We start from the raw sequence: 16,278 nt of genomic DNA, 5'->3' as shown, positions 1-16,278 counted from the left end.
GAGGATTTTTACACAGCAGAGTAACAATGCAAGTATTGTTATAGAAAGATAAATCAGAAGAGTGCAAGGTATGAACTGAGGGAGAGAAGAGATTTAGGGCAGGCAGATGAGGTGAAATAAAATAATGTATGTGAAATATAAAGCACATATAAAGCACTGGTATCACTTTTATGATCATAAGACACCACAATTCAAATATGAAATAATGAGATGTTGGTCCAGGGTGGTGGTTACAAAAAGAGAGAATCAGTAATGAGAAAATCCGAAGAGCAAGAATCAGTGTGATTTGGTGACAAGTTGGAATTAGGGAGAAAAAAAGAGGAAACTGCTGTGTCTCTCACTTTATGATTCTTTAATCTTCATCATTTTCAGGGTATATACTTGGTACTAGCTAAAATTTTTTAACTATTTTTTTATTTAAAATTTTGCTTTATTGTTAATAATGTTAGAGAAATAGATTCTCCCCCATCAGGGATGAGATATTTATTTGGCATGACCCAAAAGGCTTTGAGACAAGTGACTCAAAATGTAGCCTTTACGGTCTCATGGTGATTTTAATGAAGCCAGACTTTCATGCAATGAACAGAGAATTAATATTCCACTCCAGGATCAGCAGGTGAGGGATTGTAAAACACAAAAAACTATTTTTTAAGGTACATAAGCATAAATTTAGCTTTAAGGCTTAAAACTCTCATAAAAGTTTTCTGACTCCATGGAACACTACACATCCTTCATATTTTGTCTTTTTTTTTTTTTTTTTTTTAAATATATCTTCTATTAATTACAGAGAGAGGAAAAGAGAGGGAGAGAGAGAGAAACATCAATGACGAGAGAGTATTGATCGGATGCCTCCTGCACACCCCGACTGGGGATCGAACCCACAACCCAGGCAAGTGCCCTGACCAGGAATCGAACCCCAAATGCTTAGATCCTAGGTCAACACTTAACTGCTGAGCCACACCTGGCCAGGCATATTTTGTCATTCTTAAAACGTGTCACTACACCATCTTGGCAGGAAATTATGGTAGAAAATGGGGTAAGACTAGCTGAGGAAAGGATGATGGAATAAGCAAAGTGTTTCCCTACCACTACTGGAAGGTGACCTGAGGATTGTTCATTATAATATCCATCCATCCATCCATCCATCCATCCATCCATCCATCCATCTATCCAAACATTTATTTCCAGGAGCTCTTGCTTTTCAGGAATTATGTTCCATATGTAAGAGACTAAGAAACAATTAAATCACGTATGTGTCCTCAAGAAGCTTAGAATGCAAGGAGTAAGACATTACTAAATGAAAACATTACCCACACCTGAGAAGCCTTAAATACTGTACGCACACAGGGTTATGGGACTAGGGCAGAGGAAAGAGCTGAATCAGTGTAAGGTGGGCTAGAGAAAGAAGGGGAACGAGATAGAGGAAGCTTGGAATGGCTTCCAGGAGAAAGTGATGCTTCAATTTCCCTCTGCATAGTCCTTTCCTATTCCTCCCTCCATGCCTCGCCTTTACACCTCTTCTCTCCCCACTGGGTAAGCCAACCACAACCACTTCTTCTCTTACTATCTTTGACATGAATGATTCCTAAAGAATATCTCCAGCTCAATCTACCTCTTTGATGAAGCTAACTCTGAAGTTAAGAGGAGAAAGGAGTTTGTGTGGGAGCCTTAAAGATAGCCACCAAGTACCAAAAAAATAATGTCTTGGAGGCGTAAGGAAGAGAGAGTTTAAAACAGAAGTAGGCATTGGAACTAGATGTGAAAATGAAACGCGCTTTGTGGTTAGTCCATCGGAAAGCATATGCAAGAGAAATAGTGAGGATGGAAGTTTGAAGACCAGTAAGGCAACAAATACACTCTGTCCAGTTAAGACACATATGGGAAAGGAGGGAAAGACAAGAACAAGAGGAGGGATTGGGTTAAGGGAGCTTCTTTGATACAAAAGAGAACCTTTTTATGTGCTGGGGGATAGTTAGCAAAGATGGTAGAGTTGAAAGTGGAGGGGGAAGGTGGTGAAATCCGTTATGATGATCAGGAGGGAATGACCTGGAGCTTCTGTGGGCAGAAGAGCTTTCTCCTGTTTGAGGTGGGAAGGAAGTGGGAGTCGATAGGTGGTGTTGCAGGGGAGTTTGTAGACCCAGGGGCAGGGAATCCATTAAATTACTGGTTAAACACTTGCTCTGCTAGAGTCCCCCACATGGACCACAAAAATGAGTAAGACACGGTGCCTGTTCTCTCCTTGATCAAACATTCACTTCATTTAAATGGATAAATGGATATTTAACCTTATGCTCCTTGGAATTCAAACATGCCGGGCAGTGGCCCACAAAGGGCAGAATGCTGGGAATAGGTACTCCACAGAAGATTTAATTACTGACCTAGCTTAGAATTGGTGGTACATGATGATAAAAATTAGCCTGACTCTTAGTCAGTTTTATTATCATCTTTAAATCATCCCTAGAAAGACCTCCTTATAGGTTGCATCTGAACAGATCTTTTCTGCCACCTTACCTTTGGCACACCACCAATGCTCAGATGCCTGCTTCAAGGTTTCTCTTTGAAGAAAACTTAAGTGTGAAAACTCATTTACATAACATGAGTAGAAGAACCTGAAGGAAGTGAAGTCATGTTTAAGCCCTTCATATTACAGAAGAAGAAAGCGAGGCCCAGACAGATGAATGGCTCATGACACCACTCAATCCAGAAATGGTAGAGCTGGGTCTCAATTCCAGTTCTCCTGACTCCTGGTTAGCTTCAGGAAAAAGTTCCATCCTGTGCACCTTTCCATACTGCTGCCCAGAGGGCAATTTAGTGGTATTCGGGCAAGGGAATGGTACTGGGATCCATCAGGAAACCATCAAATATTTGCTGGAGAGGAAGTAGAAAGAATGGTTTGATTGCTCTCCATTTTCTTTCTGTTGTGAAGTCAAAGTGTTTTCCCTTTAAGGACTTTGGAGCTCAAGGCAGCCAAGCCCTGTCTTTTCAATTCATTCCTTGCTCTTTGACAATTCTTTCAAAGAAATGTGAACGGCCAACTCAGTCTTCTGCTGTTCTTAAAGGCACAAACTATATTTTCTGAAGGGAAGTGGTGTGTGTGTGTGTGTGTGTGCAATGGAAAATACAATCAAGTTTATATATGTGATCTAGAAACTTAAGGCAACAAAATGGGAGAGTGATAGAAAATGGAAATACAGGAAAATAAGAGGATGAACCTGGGAGTGTATCTTGAAAACTCTGTAGTTCCTCCACTACTCTGATGTGCAATGTTGAATGTAATATAAATCATATTTTAATATAATCATAAATCTTTCTATTTTAAGAAGTGGCATGGGAAAGCATTACTTAATATTTTGAGGAAACAAAGAATTAGCTCCTCACTTATATATTTTGCATATCCTAGTTTTCATACACTGGATGTGCTTTAAATGGGAATGTATCAGTTTAAGAACATCACCAAGGCAGGTAGGGTAACAAAAATAATATATGAATCTTGAGATAGTGTCTGTTCTGCTTAAAGGCAGCAGAGAGAAATCTTTACAAAAAGTTAATTTGTGGCATAAACTCCTTCTGCCTTATTCCAAACAAGATGTACTTCAGCAGGAAACACCCACAGTTCATTGGCAGTCCTTCTATCTACCAGAGTTTTGATGACAAACAAGATAGGTCAGTGGCCCTCAGAAAGCACTCAATTCATGATTATAGAAGCTGTCCTGTAGTTGAAGATGACCTTGGCTTGGGTCTATACCAGTGTAACAAAATCATATGTGACTAAAATATTTTGTGTAACACAACTAGATTCTTTGGGAGACGAGAAAGACTATTTCCTTCTGGTGTCCATTTGGCGGTGAGTGATTCTACCTATATGCCAGTCATCTCTAGTTCTATCCTTTTTAGTTGGTGAATACTCTAAAAAAATCAACGGGTGGGGGACACAGAAAAAGCTCTTACCTCTCTTGAAGTCCTATGGGTTTCATTTTGAAAGGAGAAGGGCAGACAGAGGTGGAAGCTTTGATCTCAGGAGCGTATCGACCTTGAGGGTCCACGACCACACTCAGCACCTTGGGCGCCTGCTCAGGCTGGACCATGCTGTTGACTGGCTTAGCCTCAGACTGTGCCGGCTGTAACGCGAGGGGTGACAGGTGGATCTCCTGCTGTTTCTCTTTATCTTGTCTCAGAGACAGCTGAAACTTTTCTTTTAATTTGTAAAGAATCTATAGAAGGAGATACAAAGGGCTCCTGTCACATTTTTTCACACTCAACAGCAAAGTATGATCTCTTCCACCCCAACCTAGAAGAAAACCAGAGTAAAGGTTTAATGATGATGCGAGTAAGCAAAGACTACTAAGATGGTTACCAGTTTTAGGGTACTGAGACTTTTCTCCAAAGAATATATTTAGTACTTCTAAATATGGTGCACAAACATATTAAATATATATGCACATAAATTTATTCCCCAAATATTATTAAAAGCAAATTTGGCTAATTTTATAAAATTGCCAGATGTCAGTAAGCTCATAATTAAAATGGCTGAAACGGAAGGCTTATAAGGAATAACAATGAAATAAGGGCTTACAACATTTACGGAAACAGATCTGCATCCAACACAAGCTGTAAGAAGAAAGTCTTGCAAAACATCACGAAAGAATAGTTATGATATAAACCATAATTTTTTTATACTGCAAATATCTGCATTAGTCATATGTTAACTTGAGTATCTAGTAAATACTTGAAATAATTAAATTTAGGGCATCTATCAAAGAATAATTTGGACAGCCAGAATATTTTTTCTTACTCTTTCTCCCTTTTAATTTTTAAAGCATGTAGGAAAAAAAAAGTACCACTTTCCTCCATTGTGAGAGCTCTTTCTAGATTGGCTAATATAATTCAGAAGTGATAGGATCTTCACTTTCAAACTTTTAAAAGAATTGGACTGACTTTGCTGAGACCCTCCACTGGACCATATTGTGAGGTGAGTAGAGTTTGTCTTTCCTGTCCTCAGGCTTCCCTTTTTATAGGTCCTTTTTTCTCTTTTCTTAAAATTTACTTATTTATTTCTATTTAAATAATCTTTTTCCAGTTTTACTGAGAAAGGTGATACATATGTGTTAAGTTAAACACATAGCTACTGAAGGATGGGGTAATAAAATTTAAGATGGGATAGTTTTTTGTTTTTGTGTTTTTGCTTATTTGCAAGCAAGTTATTTCCTGAATGAGAACAGAAACAAATATATCTGTTCATATACAGAAAAATATAAATAGAAGATAATGCACATATTCTATATTCTAAGTTCTTGCCATTTAAATATAATATATACAGGCTGTCCCCCCAAAATATATACACACTTTGAATACCATTTTTAATTCCAGTGAGCTAAATCTGAAAAGAAATATCAATTGAGCTATCAGCTGTTCAACTGTGTACACATTTTGGGAGGACACCCTGTATATCAGAACATTTGTTTGCTTGTTTACATTTGGGGTTTGGAGAAGCACAGTTCAAAAATGAAAATGAGAAAGCCAAGGAAATGTTGTCCTTCACAACAGTTCATGACAGGTCACTTTTATGATTCATGTGAAACAAGCTCTAGTCCAATGTCCTTCTGTACCATTCACAGAAAGCCAAGGAGATGCTGGCCTTCACAACTGTTCATGACAGGTCACTTTTATGATTCCACTCAGGTGAAACAAGCCTTCTTTACCGTTCACGAGCTTATGTTCTTGATGAGGAACCTTTGTCACGTGTTTTACAGTTGTATGTTTACTTCCTCTCTGGTTAGAGGTCAACTTTAATCCGTCACTATCTAGTATGTGTACAAACTAATTGCTACATCTGTAATTAGGGAAAAGCAGAACTTGGAGAGTGTGTAATACTTATAAGACACTGTTTAAAAATACCCAAGAGAGAGATTAGGCTGTCTGGAAAAACTGTGGAAAAAACTGAGGGCTTTACTATGTTGCAATGAGGCATTTGTCGTGGAAGGAAGCTATAAGGCATTGATTCTCAGCCAGCAGGAACTTTGCTCTTCTAGGGGCATCTGGCAATATCTGGAGGTGTTTTTTGGTTGTCATCCTGGAGTGTGTGGGGGGTGCTGTTGGCATCTAGTGGGCAGATGGTAGGAATGCTGCTAAATACCCTACAATGCACAGGACAGATCCTGTCGCGACAACAAATTATCTATCCAGTCCAAGATGTCAACAATACCGCTGCTGAGAAATCTGGGAAAAGGGATCTTAAAAATCACCTGGTATGATCTCATTTTACATGTAAACCCAAAGTGGTTTAATAATTTATGGACAGTTAGAAATAAGGCCTAGAATCCAGGTTTCCTGACTTATGCTTGTGATCACTCCTCTCTCCTGTTCTTGTAAATCCCACATCCTTTCTCCTAGCCTCTTTGCCGAAACCTCTGGGAAAGTGTGTCAGGGATTTTCCTCTGCACGGCTGGAGGTCCAGAATAAAGCTTATGCATATGTCTCTGTGTGAATGCACTTTGTTTGAAAATTCGACCTAACAGCTCACCATAGCAGTGGCAAGTCAATATTTTTGACTTTACTTTTAGAGCTTGTTGTGTGAATCTTGGGATGCAATTGAATGTTTTCATTATTTGAAAAAAGAAAAATAGAAAGGAATAAAATTTAAACTATAGCAAGAGAAAAAAAATAATAATAGCAAGAAAAAGAAAGCCAGAGGAACACTGACATGAGAGGAAGCTAAAAAAAAAAAAATCCTATAAAGCTCTTTTGTAGCTTATCATTTTTATTAAAAAAATCTCCTAAGCAGGTACCAACACTCCATAGCATGTATTTGTTCTTTGTAGTATTTTACAGTTAGTTCTGAAACAGCTCATTCATTTATTTAACTCAATTGAACAAACATGAATTAATCCCTACATTTTTCCAGAAACAAGATATAGTGGATACAAAGAAGGCACTGAATCCAGTCCACTGGAAGCTCATGGAAGAAACAGATGTGCCCAGTACAAGATACTAAGTTCAAAACTCGAGTGTGTCCGCAGCAGGTATGGTGCAGTACACATTTATCAGTTCCACCTGTGCCGAATGGCTCTGATTACAGGCATTCTAGTGCTATTACTAGAACCCTTTGTGGCCAGAAACAGATGTCCACAAGACAGAGCGACAGAACTAAAAGAAACCTCAGTTTGACAACGTTATCGATGGAATCATGGTAAAGAGTTTAAATCTTTAATGCAGACAGACTTGGACTTGAATCCCAATGCCTCTCCTCAGACACCCCCATACTTACACCCTCACATTGTTTGTTCTTGCCAAATCACTTATCTTCTCTGAACCATGGTTTCCTCGTCAGTAAAATAGGAAACTAATATACATTAAGTGTTTATGCATAAAACCTGACGTTAACAATACTGTTTATATAAAGATTTGCTAAGAGGGTAGATCTTACGCTGTGCTCTTATTACAGCACAAAATAATAATAATAAAGAGAGTGGGAGGAAACTTTGTAGGTCAGAGAGATGTTTATGGCATAGATTGTGATGATGTTTTCATGGGTGTATACTTACCTCCAAACTTATCAAGTTGTAAACATTAAACATGTATAGCTTTTTATGTGTTAATCATACCTCAATAAAGTGATATAAAAATACATTAAATGTTTAATACCAGGCAGTAAATTTAGTATGAGTAAGTATGCAATACATGGAGAAACAAATTATTATTGTTATAATATTTTTCTTCTTAGTAAGGGGATTATATTCTTACCTAAATGACTTTTATTCTTTTTATTTATTTTTTATTTTTTAAATATATCTTTATTGATTTCAGAGAGAGGAAAGGAGAGGGAGAGAGAGAGAGAAACATCAATGATGAGAGAGTCATTGATTGAGCCTGCAACCCGGGCATGTGCCCTGACCAGGAATCGAACCCTGATCGCCTGGATCCTAGGTTGACGCTCAACCGCTGAGCCACGCCCGGCCAGGCAATGACTTTTATTAATACAGAAAAAAATTGAAAATTAATTTGAGACATATACTTACTTTGAAAAATGGTTCTGAACCAAATAATTTCAGGTAGGGATCTAATCCCATTTCCTTCAATCTCTAAGGATTACACATAACAAGTTAGAAAAGAGTGGCAATTTATGTCCACCTTTGACATTTATTTACTGAGAGATGCTCAGCCAGTAGCAGGTGGTCTGATCTAGGATTTCCTGCCTCACCTGACAAGGTCATGACTAGAGAAGCTCTTTGTATGATGCAGGAATGGCTCTTCTCTGGGTCTAACAAGCCAGAGCTTTGACTGACCCAAACAGCTGCTTTTCTGTGTTTTTCTGTGCTTTCCAGGAGCAATCTGGCCTGTAGATATCTCTACCTACATTTCATAAATACCTCTGTACTTATTACTAAACCTCTAAGGACATTTGAAGGTCTCAATTAGATGACAAATGCTATTCTTTCTATTATTTATTCAAGCTTAAGAACTAATTCTGAATGGATTGGAAGTTGCCCACACATTTTTTTCTTGGAAAATTGTATTTGTCTCCTTGTCCCTCCACCCACTGTACATTCACATTTGAGAGGTGCTAAATAAGTCACACATTTGAAATGTCATGCGTATCTAATTTTATGCCTGGCAACATACACTTTTTATTTTATTTTAAGAAAAGTAAACAATATGCCGCATTTCAAAAGTTTTGCCAAGCCTTATGTTATTGTTACACAGCATACGGAATCCTCCATTACAGCAATTTACCTATATAATTTCACAATAAAACCACATGCTTTTCATTTCTAAGGTATGTAGGAAGGCTGGGTGCAAATAATGATATTTGATGTTTCATAAATATAATTAATTGCCTCAGAAAAATTCTGAGTTATATCTTTTATTTTGCCACGGAATCAACAAAACGATGAGAAACAGAATTGGAATATATGTATTTAGTAATCACAAAAGTGATAGTATAACTATTACTGCAAGATCTAAGAAACTTAACTTTAAATCAAGATCATTATCAAAAACATTGGAACACTGACAACGCTAAGTTTATTTTAGAGAATCACATTTAACATGCCCCTAAATGTGAACTGTTGACTTGTTAGTGGCTAAGATTTTAACTTCATCTTAATCCTATTAGGAAGTTTTTATTTTTCTATCAATATTAACTCCTTTCTATATACTGATGGTTCATTCCCCTGTTAGTTTTTTAAGCGACACTTTTGTATTAAAATCAAAGAATCAAAGACAGCATTTGAAATATATCATATTACTGCTTTCTTTCATTAATTCAAGAACTATTGGAATACAGTTTAGTAGTATTGCTTCTCTCACTACTCCCCGCCTCCAATGTGTGCCTCTCCCAGGAGGTGGGAGCATCGCCACCCAGGTATTCAGCCAAATAACCCAGGAGTCATCCTTAATTTTTTTCTTTCCTTCCCCCCCCAGAATCAGTACACAGCAAGTCCTGTGAGTTCCACCTACAAATAAATCCCAATCCTTTACTTCTCTCCATCTCCACCCCTCCCCTACTCTGAGTCACTATCATCTTTCTCATCAGGCTAATATAGTAGCCTCCAGAATCCTCCTGTTCCCACACTTCACCCATGCCCTGTCCCCAACACTCTGCGCCAGCAGAGAACATGATCTTTCAAACACACACACGTTAAAGCTCCGCTTAAAGCACTCAGCTTCCTTCTTGAATCCAGGGAGGCCAAGCTTATCCCCACCTCAGCTGTTCCCACCTATGCTCTGCCTGCAGGGCCCTTTCCCCACATTTTCCTGCCTCAGATGTCTCAGATTGCTGTGCTCCCCACTCACTATTGTTATCTCTTCATGGCACTTAACACTGAGTTTTTTTTAAAAATTCATTTAAAAAAAAAATATATATATATATATATCTTTATTGATTTTAGAGAGAGGAAGGGAGAGGGAGAGGGAGAGAGAGAGACAGAAACATCAATGATGAGAGAGTCACTGATCAGCTGCAGCCCACAACCTGGGCATGTGCCCTGACCGGGAATCGAACCGTGACCTCCTGGATCCTAGGTTGATGCTCAACTGCTGAGCCACGCCCTGCCGGGCTATAAACTTCATTTTTTAAGAGCTGTTTTAGGTTTACAGAAAAATTCAGCAGAGAGCACAGAGTTCCCTTTACCCCTTCTCCCTTACCTCCCTAAACAATTTCCCCAATTATTAACATCTTACATGAGTGTGGTACATTTGTTATAATTGCTGAGCCAATACTGATAGAATTAGCTGAAGTCTATATTCTATATTAGGGTAACTCGGAGTGTTGTACATTCTATGTACAACAAATCTATAATGTCATATACAAGGGATGGGGGTGGCAAAAGTAGGTTAATAATAAATAACATAATAAATAAATAATACAATAAATAAATAAATAAATAAATAAATAATACAAGGATAAACTCGTGTACTCACAAAGTAGGTGAGTAAACCTACTTTTGCCTTTCCTTGTGTTCACCATTATAGTATCATACAGAATAGTTTCACTGTCCTAAAACTCTGCTTCACCTATTCACCCCATCCCACCCAACCTCTGGCAGCCACTGATCTTTTTATTGTCTCTATAGGTTTGCTTTTTCCAGAATGTCATATACCTGGACTCGTACAATATGTTCACTGTTTGATTTTTTTAAATATCAATTATTAACCATGGCCCCTCTAGAGCAGAGGCCTTATGAAAACAGGGACCTTATCTGTCTCGCCCTCTCCTTTTCCCACAGTGCCTACGAGAGGCCCTCAGTGGATCCCCTGTTGGAATCTGTGGATTGAATGAATGGCTGAACCTACTCACCAACCCCATAGAGTGCAACCACCTACACCCTTGAAATACTCTTTTCTTGAATTGCTCTAGTAACTTTGGAGCAGATTTATCTGGGTTTCTGACTTTTACATTAGTGCTTTGCAGATACTGGGAAAAGAAGAATTGTTTTCCAGCCCCAAGTGGTTGGGGGTGTGGCTGCTCTGGGACCTTTTGCCACCTGAGACCAACATCTCATGTAGGGATATATACCCAGTCCTTTTACACTTACGGGTGCTCCCTGGGTTGGAAATGCAGAACCCGGAGCATGTGTTACATGTTAATAGTGACACCGTCATAACTAACCTAGTAATGAATAACTGGAAAGGAGAGGGGGAAGGCCAAATATCACAGGGATTCATTTGCACAGCTTTGCCGGGAAGCTGCAGAGTAGCCTCGTGCCCAGTAAGGTCTCGGTGACTTAGGGGAGGTACCTGTCTGACAGTCACACCTGAGAACAAATAAAAATCACTCACCCTCCTGTGAGAGTCTCAGGAAACTCCTTTTCTCGAGATATCTGAAGGACCCCACTCCCACCAGCAACGGAGAAAGGACATCCATGCATTTCTCCGATGCCAACAGCAAGCTCTGCCCTGCCTCCCCCACCCTCGGGCGCTCCCAGGCCGCTCATGAACCTGCTTCCCCACCTTCCTCCCTTTAACCTTGCCTTTGCTCTTCTGAATCGTACCATTCCCCCCCGAACAATTTCAATTTTTATTGCTCTTCACCCCTTTCTATATTCCTGTCCTCACTTCCTTTTACATCTGTGAAGCAGAAAAACACCCTAACGTGACTGACAAGAGACAGAACAGCACTGGAGGTTTCCTGTGTTAGGAAAATGAAGAGCCAGATATTTTATAGTGCAATTAACCGTTACAAGAAACCACACCTTGGAAAACACTAAAAAATGCCCAGAGGTCTCTGCCACCATTTCCATAACCTCCAACGTTCTCTTGTTAAAATTCTTTTCCTTTAACCTCTACAATTTAATATATAAAAATCAATTTTCTCAATTCTTAAGTGATTTTTTTGTTTATTGTGTCATGATTTTTAGAAATCTTCTTCTTTAATGCCTGCCCCATAGGAGATGCCTCTGAATTTATTAGGATGGAAGTTTTAGACTGTTCTTACTACTTCCTATATTTAGAGTCAAGGAAATACGCTTATCATCGCCCTATTTGAGGCCTTAATTGTTTTATATCCTTCATGTTTTGACCTACTCAGCCTCTGCCTTTTCAAATAGCCCTAATCTTTCTAACATAAACCCCTTCCCAGCGTGGGGAGCACAAATGAACAAACAAAATCCAGTAAAACACTAGCAACACTGTTGATTGTAGAAAGAATAAATAGCAGGATGTCTTTTGGGGCATTTGAAAACTAAGGAAGGACTGTTTTTTAAAATGTGCAAAATTAAACAGAATGAAATACACAAGAAGATGTTATTAAAACCCATTTGTAAACTTCAAATATTTTAAGGCACAGAATTTTCAAAAGAAGAAAATCTGTTTATATTTGAAAAGTAACTGTTAACTCATTCAATACCAAAGAACACTGCCTAGTTTAGTGAGTTTAGGTTTAGTTTGGGTTCTACTTTTTAAAAAATTAGAAATATACTTTTAAAGGCTTTACATTTATAACTTGTAATTTACAAAGCTATTTGCAGTTATACTTTTATAGTATTCATTCACCTAAAAGAATTAGCTGGTAGTGAGTTGGGCAGCCCTCGAGTCTATAATCATTTCCTTTTCATGCCTGGAATTTTATACAATGCTTTCAGGGCCCTTTAAAAATAAGTAAATCAATCCTTTTTAAGGAGTAAGCTTGCCCCTATGACATACTTCTTTTAAAAAATGTTCCTGAGTTCCATAAAAATGATATAAATGAAGAAATAAAGTAAGCCCCAAGTGTGCCCGTGGGACCTGAATGACTCTGAGGGCTTTAGGGGTCTCAGGGAACCCCTTTCTAAAGCCTCATGCTCAGGGTTGATCAAGTCACTAAAAACCTAGTGCAACGCCTGCCCCCTTCCGCAGGTGGGAGCCCACGGTCGCATCGGTCTTCCTTTAGCTATCACTCCTCGGCAGGTACGAACCCCCCATTCAGCAGGATCACAGTCATAGTCTTGCTTCTGTTCCGAGGCTTTTCAGCATTCACGTGAACGGCAAACGCATCCAATAATATTAAGCAGTGGGCTGGGGGAAGGGCGAAATACATAAAGGAGCAAACTTACCATCAAACACGTTACTATAATCACAAAGATGCTGAGAAAGATGACAACCGCATAGAATCCTTCTTTGCTCCAGATCTTGTCGGCTTCACGCTGCCCTCGTAAAACATTTTCCTTTAAAAGCAAAACAGAAAGTCCGACGTTAGATGAGAGCTGGAGGAGACTGGCGTTCTTATCAGACACTGAACATATTTTTAGCTCTGTTCCATGCAGCGCAGTGGAACACACCTACATTCCCTGCTGCCGGCGCTGCTCCTCAGACCCATCTGAGCCGAGGCACTGCGGCACCTACACACACATTATCTCCTCTCCCGTCCGGGAGCGAGCACGCCCCGCCTGGCATACGGGGTCCGAGGCTCCCTACCTGCCCCTTACAGTCTCTCTTGGAAACGACCTGGCTCGTAGGTAAGAGAGTTCTGTTCTTTTCTGTGTTGAGGAAACTGTTTTTGAAGACTTCTTCCCTCTGTGTGAAGTCCCCTCCCACCACAGCAACACCCTGTCATGCAGCTCTTAACTTCTCAGCAAAAGCAAAACAGGTGCAAACAAAACCTCATGATGCGTTAATAAGCAGAGCAACGTCAGGATCATTTCCTTCTTTCTTTTTCTCTTTTATCGAATCTTTTTATTTTTTTTCATGCAGTCCTATTTGTTAAAATCTGATTAAAGTATCACCTCACCTACATAAATTGTTAGAATATTGTATTTTATTTAAGCATCAGGGAACATCAAGAAGTCCGGAATTATTTAGTAATAAAGGTGAAATAAATACTTTTAGTTTTATTTAGACTTATTTTTTTGGTGTTGTTTACTGCTTTGGGGGTGGAAGGGTAAAGAAGCATGAATAGACTGTGAATGAGTGTCTTAATTTTATTTCACCTATTCTTTAAGAAAAAAAGCATAGCTACTAAATCAAGTCTTGAAATGCAATTAGTTTTAGGAGTTAGTGAAATTTATACATGTGTAGTTAAAGAAACTTTAACTAGAAACCAAATGGTCCACAATTAGGAAAAACATAAATGCTAAATCAAGTAAAATGTTTACACTTTGTTGAAGGCTGCCTTTTTCCCCTTTGTGAGAGTTATGTCTGTCCTGGGATACTGTCTCCAATGTTTAAGTAAGTCTTAACAAGATATTGAATGCTGAAAAGTCACATGGAGAAAGGCCCTAGAAAATGAGAGGTCATCTTGGACATTTCAGCGGCAAATGAGTCCCCAGCTTAATGTAACCACTGGGGTGACTTCAGCTTGTACTGGAACAGAAGAACAAGCTAGCTGATCCCAATCAACCCACAGAATCATGAGAAATAAATAACAGTTGTTGAAAAAAAAAAGAAAGAAAGCCTTGAATAAAACCTGACCTTGTATCTGAACTTAGAAATCATTGCTAATTATTTTTCGAGCCTTTAAAAAATAATAGAATACATTCACCATTTGTAAATTAGACAAAAAGAAGTATTTGCCTTGAAAAACATTTTATGAAAACTTCTATCCTGGAACTCAAGTGAGTCTTGGCGGGGAGTTGAGTAAGGCAGAACAGAGAGGGTGTGTTAAATTAAACGAGTTAAATTGTGATTAAAAACAATTTGAAGTAGTCTTTTACTGCTTGAAATTGTTGAGTTTCCATTTTCTTTGCTTGTAAAACATTGATGTGCTCACTACATTATCTTGCCTACTTTCTAAGACAAAGACAAATTCATAGATATAAGAAATGATTTTGAGATATATTTTTAAAATATGTGAATGTTAAGCGGTCGGCGAATCTGAAAAAGACTTCCCTGATGAAATGACTGGAAACCAAGTATCTTTCTGGAAGGGAAATCTTGGGTTCAAGTGACAACTTCTCTTTTACGCTGTGACCTCATCCAGATCAATTTTATTCCAATGTGTCCATAAACATAGCTGGCAACTAATAAAAAAAGAAAACTCTTGAAGAAATCTAAGTATGTAAATGAGTTTTTTGCAGGCAACTAAATATCATCTATTGCTTGCGATAAAAGCAAACAAGTGAAGCCTTCAAGTAGGCAGCATAAACTTGTCAAATGTAAGCATGAGGATCTGAACTTTAGTTAATGTAAAATTTGGATAAAAAGGGGTGGTTAGGTGGGTGGAAAGAGATGTTGTGTTCCTAACCTGATCTGGTTCATTTCTTTTTTTCCTGTTGTAGTTACACACCTCCTGGAATATCAACATGTTCCTTTCTGTTTAAGACAAATCTGTTTTGTTTCTTTTTAACAGAAGCAGTGATAATGGAAGAATTAACCTCCCACCCCCCACTCTCCCACCCCCAGTTAGAAAGACACACGTTTTGTACTCCCAGAGCTTAGTCACTGCACTTTCTTGGTAAATAGATTTCCTTCTGAGTCATGCTATTTCTACTGAGCACTACTATATTTGTACAGAGATCTAAAAGACTTGATAAGGGTAGGGTAATAAATGGAAAAGTTTGTAGTTAAGGTTCCACAAATCAAAAGAGCATAATTCACAGGACTCTCCCATCTAACCTTCGCATAACATTAAAGTGATGCCTTTTATACTTTGTCAGGGCTCAATAATTCAGAGACTCCATGGCCGGGTCAAGCCAGCGCCGCTGTATCATCTTTCCATCTTATTTCAAATATTCTAATAACATTTGCCCTTTAACTTTGTTGCAGTGAAAGTTGTTGGGTTCTGTTTTGTTTCGTTTTATGATTTAAAATTTGGGCAGTTTCCTGTCTCACTGTATCAATAAGAATGGCTTCTCTATATCTTTTTTAATAATTTGAGGCCCTATCGTTTTCTTGTCGTAATCTTTTAAATCAATTCCGATCCCAGATTGTTAGAGAGATTTCCAAATGCTAAGAGAGAACAATATAGAGGCTTTAGAAGATATATCTCTTTAAGAGAGATGAAGCACACAGAATAAGAATGAAGCCTGGCTGGGCGTGGCTCAGCGGTTGAGCATTGACCTAGGATCCAGGAGATCGGGGTTCGATTCCCGGTCAGGGCACATGCCCGGGTTGCGGGCTCCATCCCCAGTTGGGGGCGTGCAGGAGGCAGCCGATCCATGACTCTATCATCACTGATGTTTCTCTCTCTCTCTCCCTCTCCCTTTCTCTCTCTGAAATCAATAAAGATATATTAAAAAAAAAAAAATGAAGTAGAAATATAAATTATTTGGCTAATTGATTGATCAGGCAGATAAACGAGACTCAGCCTACGACACCATGGTTTTGTCAGATGAGCACCACTGTACACTGTGCAATGCACGGGGTGAA

At 38.7% G+C, this 16,278-nt stretch overlaps 1 protein-coding gene across 2 annotated transcripts in view; it reads right to left on the bottom strand.

Annotated features, from left to right (window-relative positions):
- PTPRR (protein tyrosine phosphatase receptor type R) overlaps window positions 1–16,278 on the bottom strand; it is a 223,209-nt gene that overhangs the window by 83,138 nt on the left and 123,793 nt on the right. For both annotated transcript variants that reach the window (XM_081128448.1, XM_081128449.1), the window contains 2 exons: window positions 13,029–13,139; window positions 3,949–4,211 (listed from right to left, as the gene is read on the bottom strand). In XM_081128448.1, coding sequence (XP_080984574.1) covers window positions 3,949–4,211; window positions 13,029–13,139 — 374 coding nt within the window. The remainder of the gene's footprint in view (window positions 1–3,948; window positions 4,212–13,028; window positions 13,140–16,278) is intronic.

This window comes from Miniopterus schreibersii (assembly GCF_964146895.1).
Source record: "Miniopterus schreibersii genome assembly, chromosome: 2".
NCBI classification, from domain to species: Eukaryota; Metazoa; Chordata; class Mammalia; order Chiroptera; family Miniopteridae; genus Miniopterus; species Miniopterus schreibersii.
This window is presented reverse-complemented; position numbering and strand designations above follow the sequence as displayed.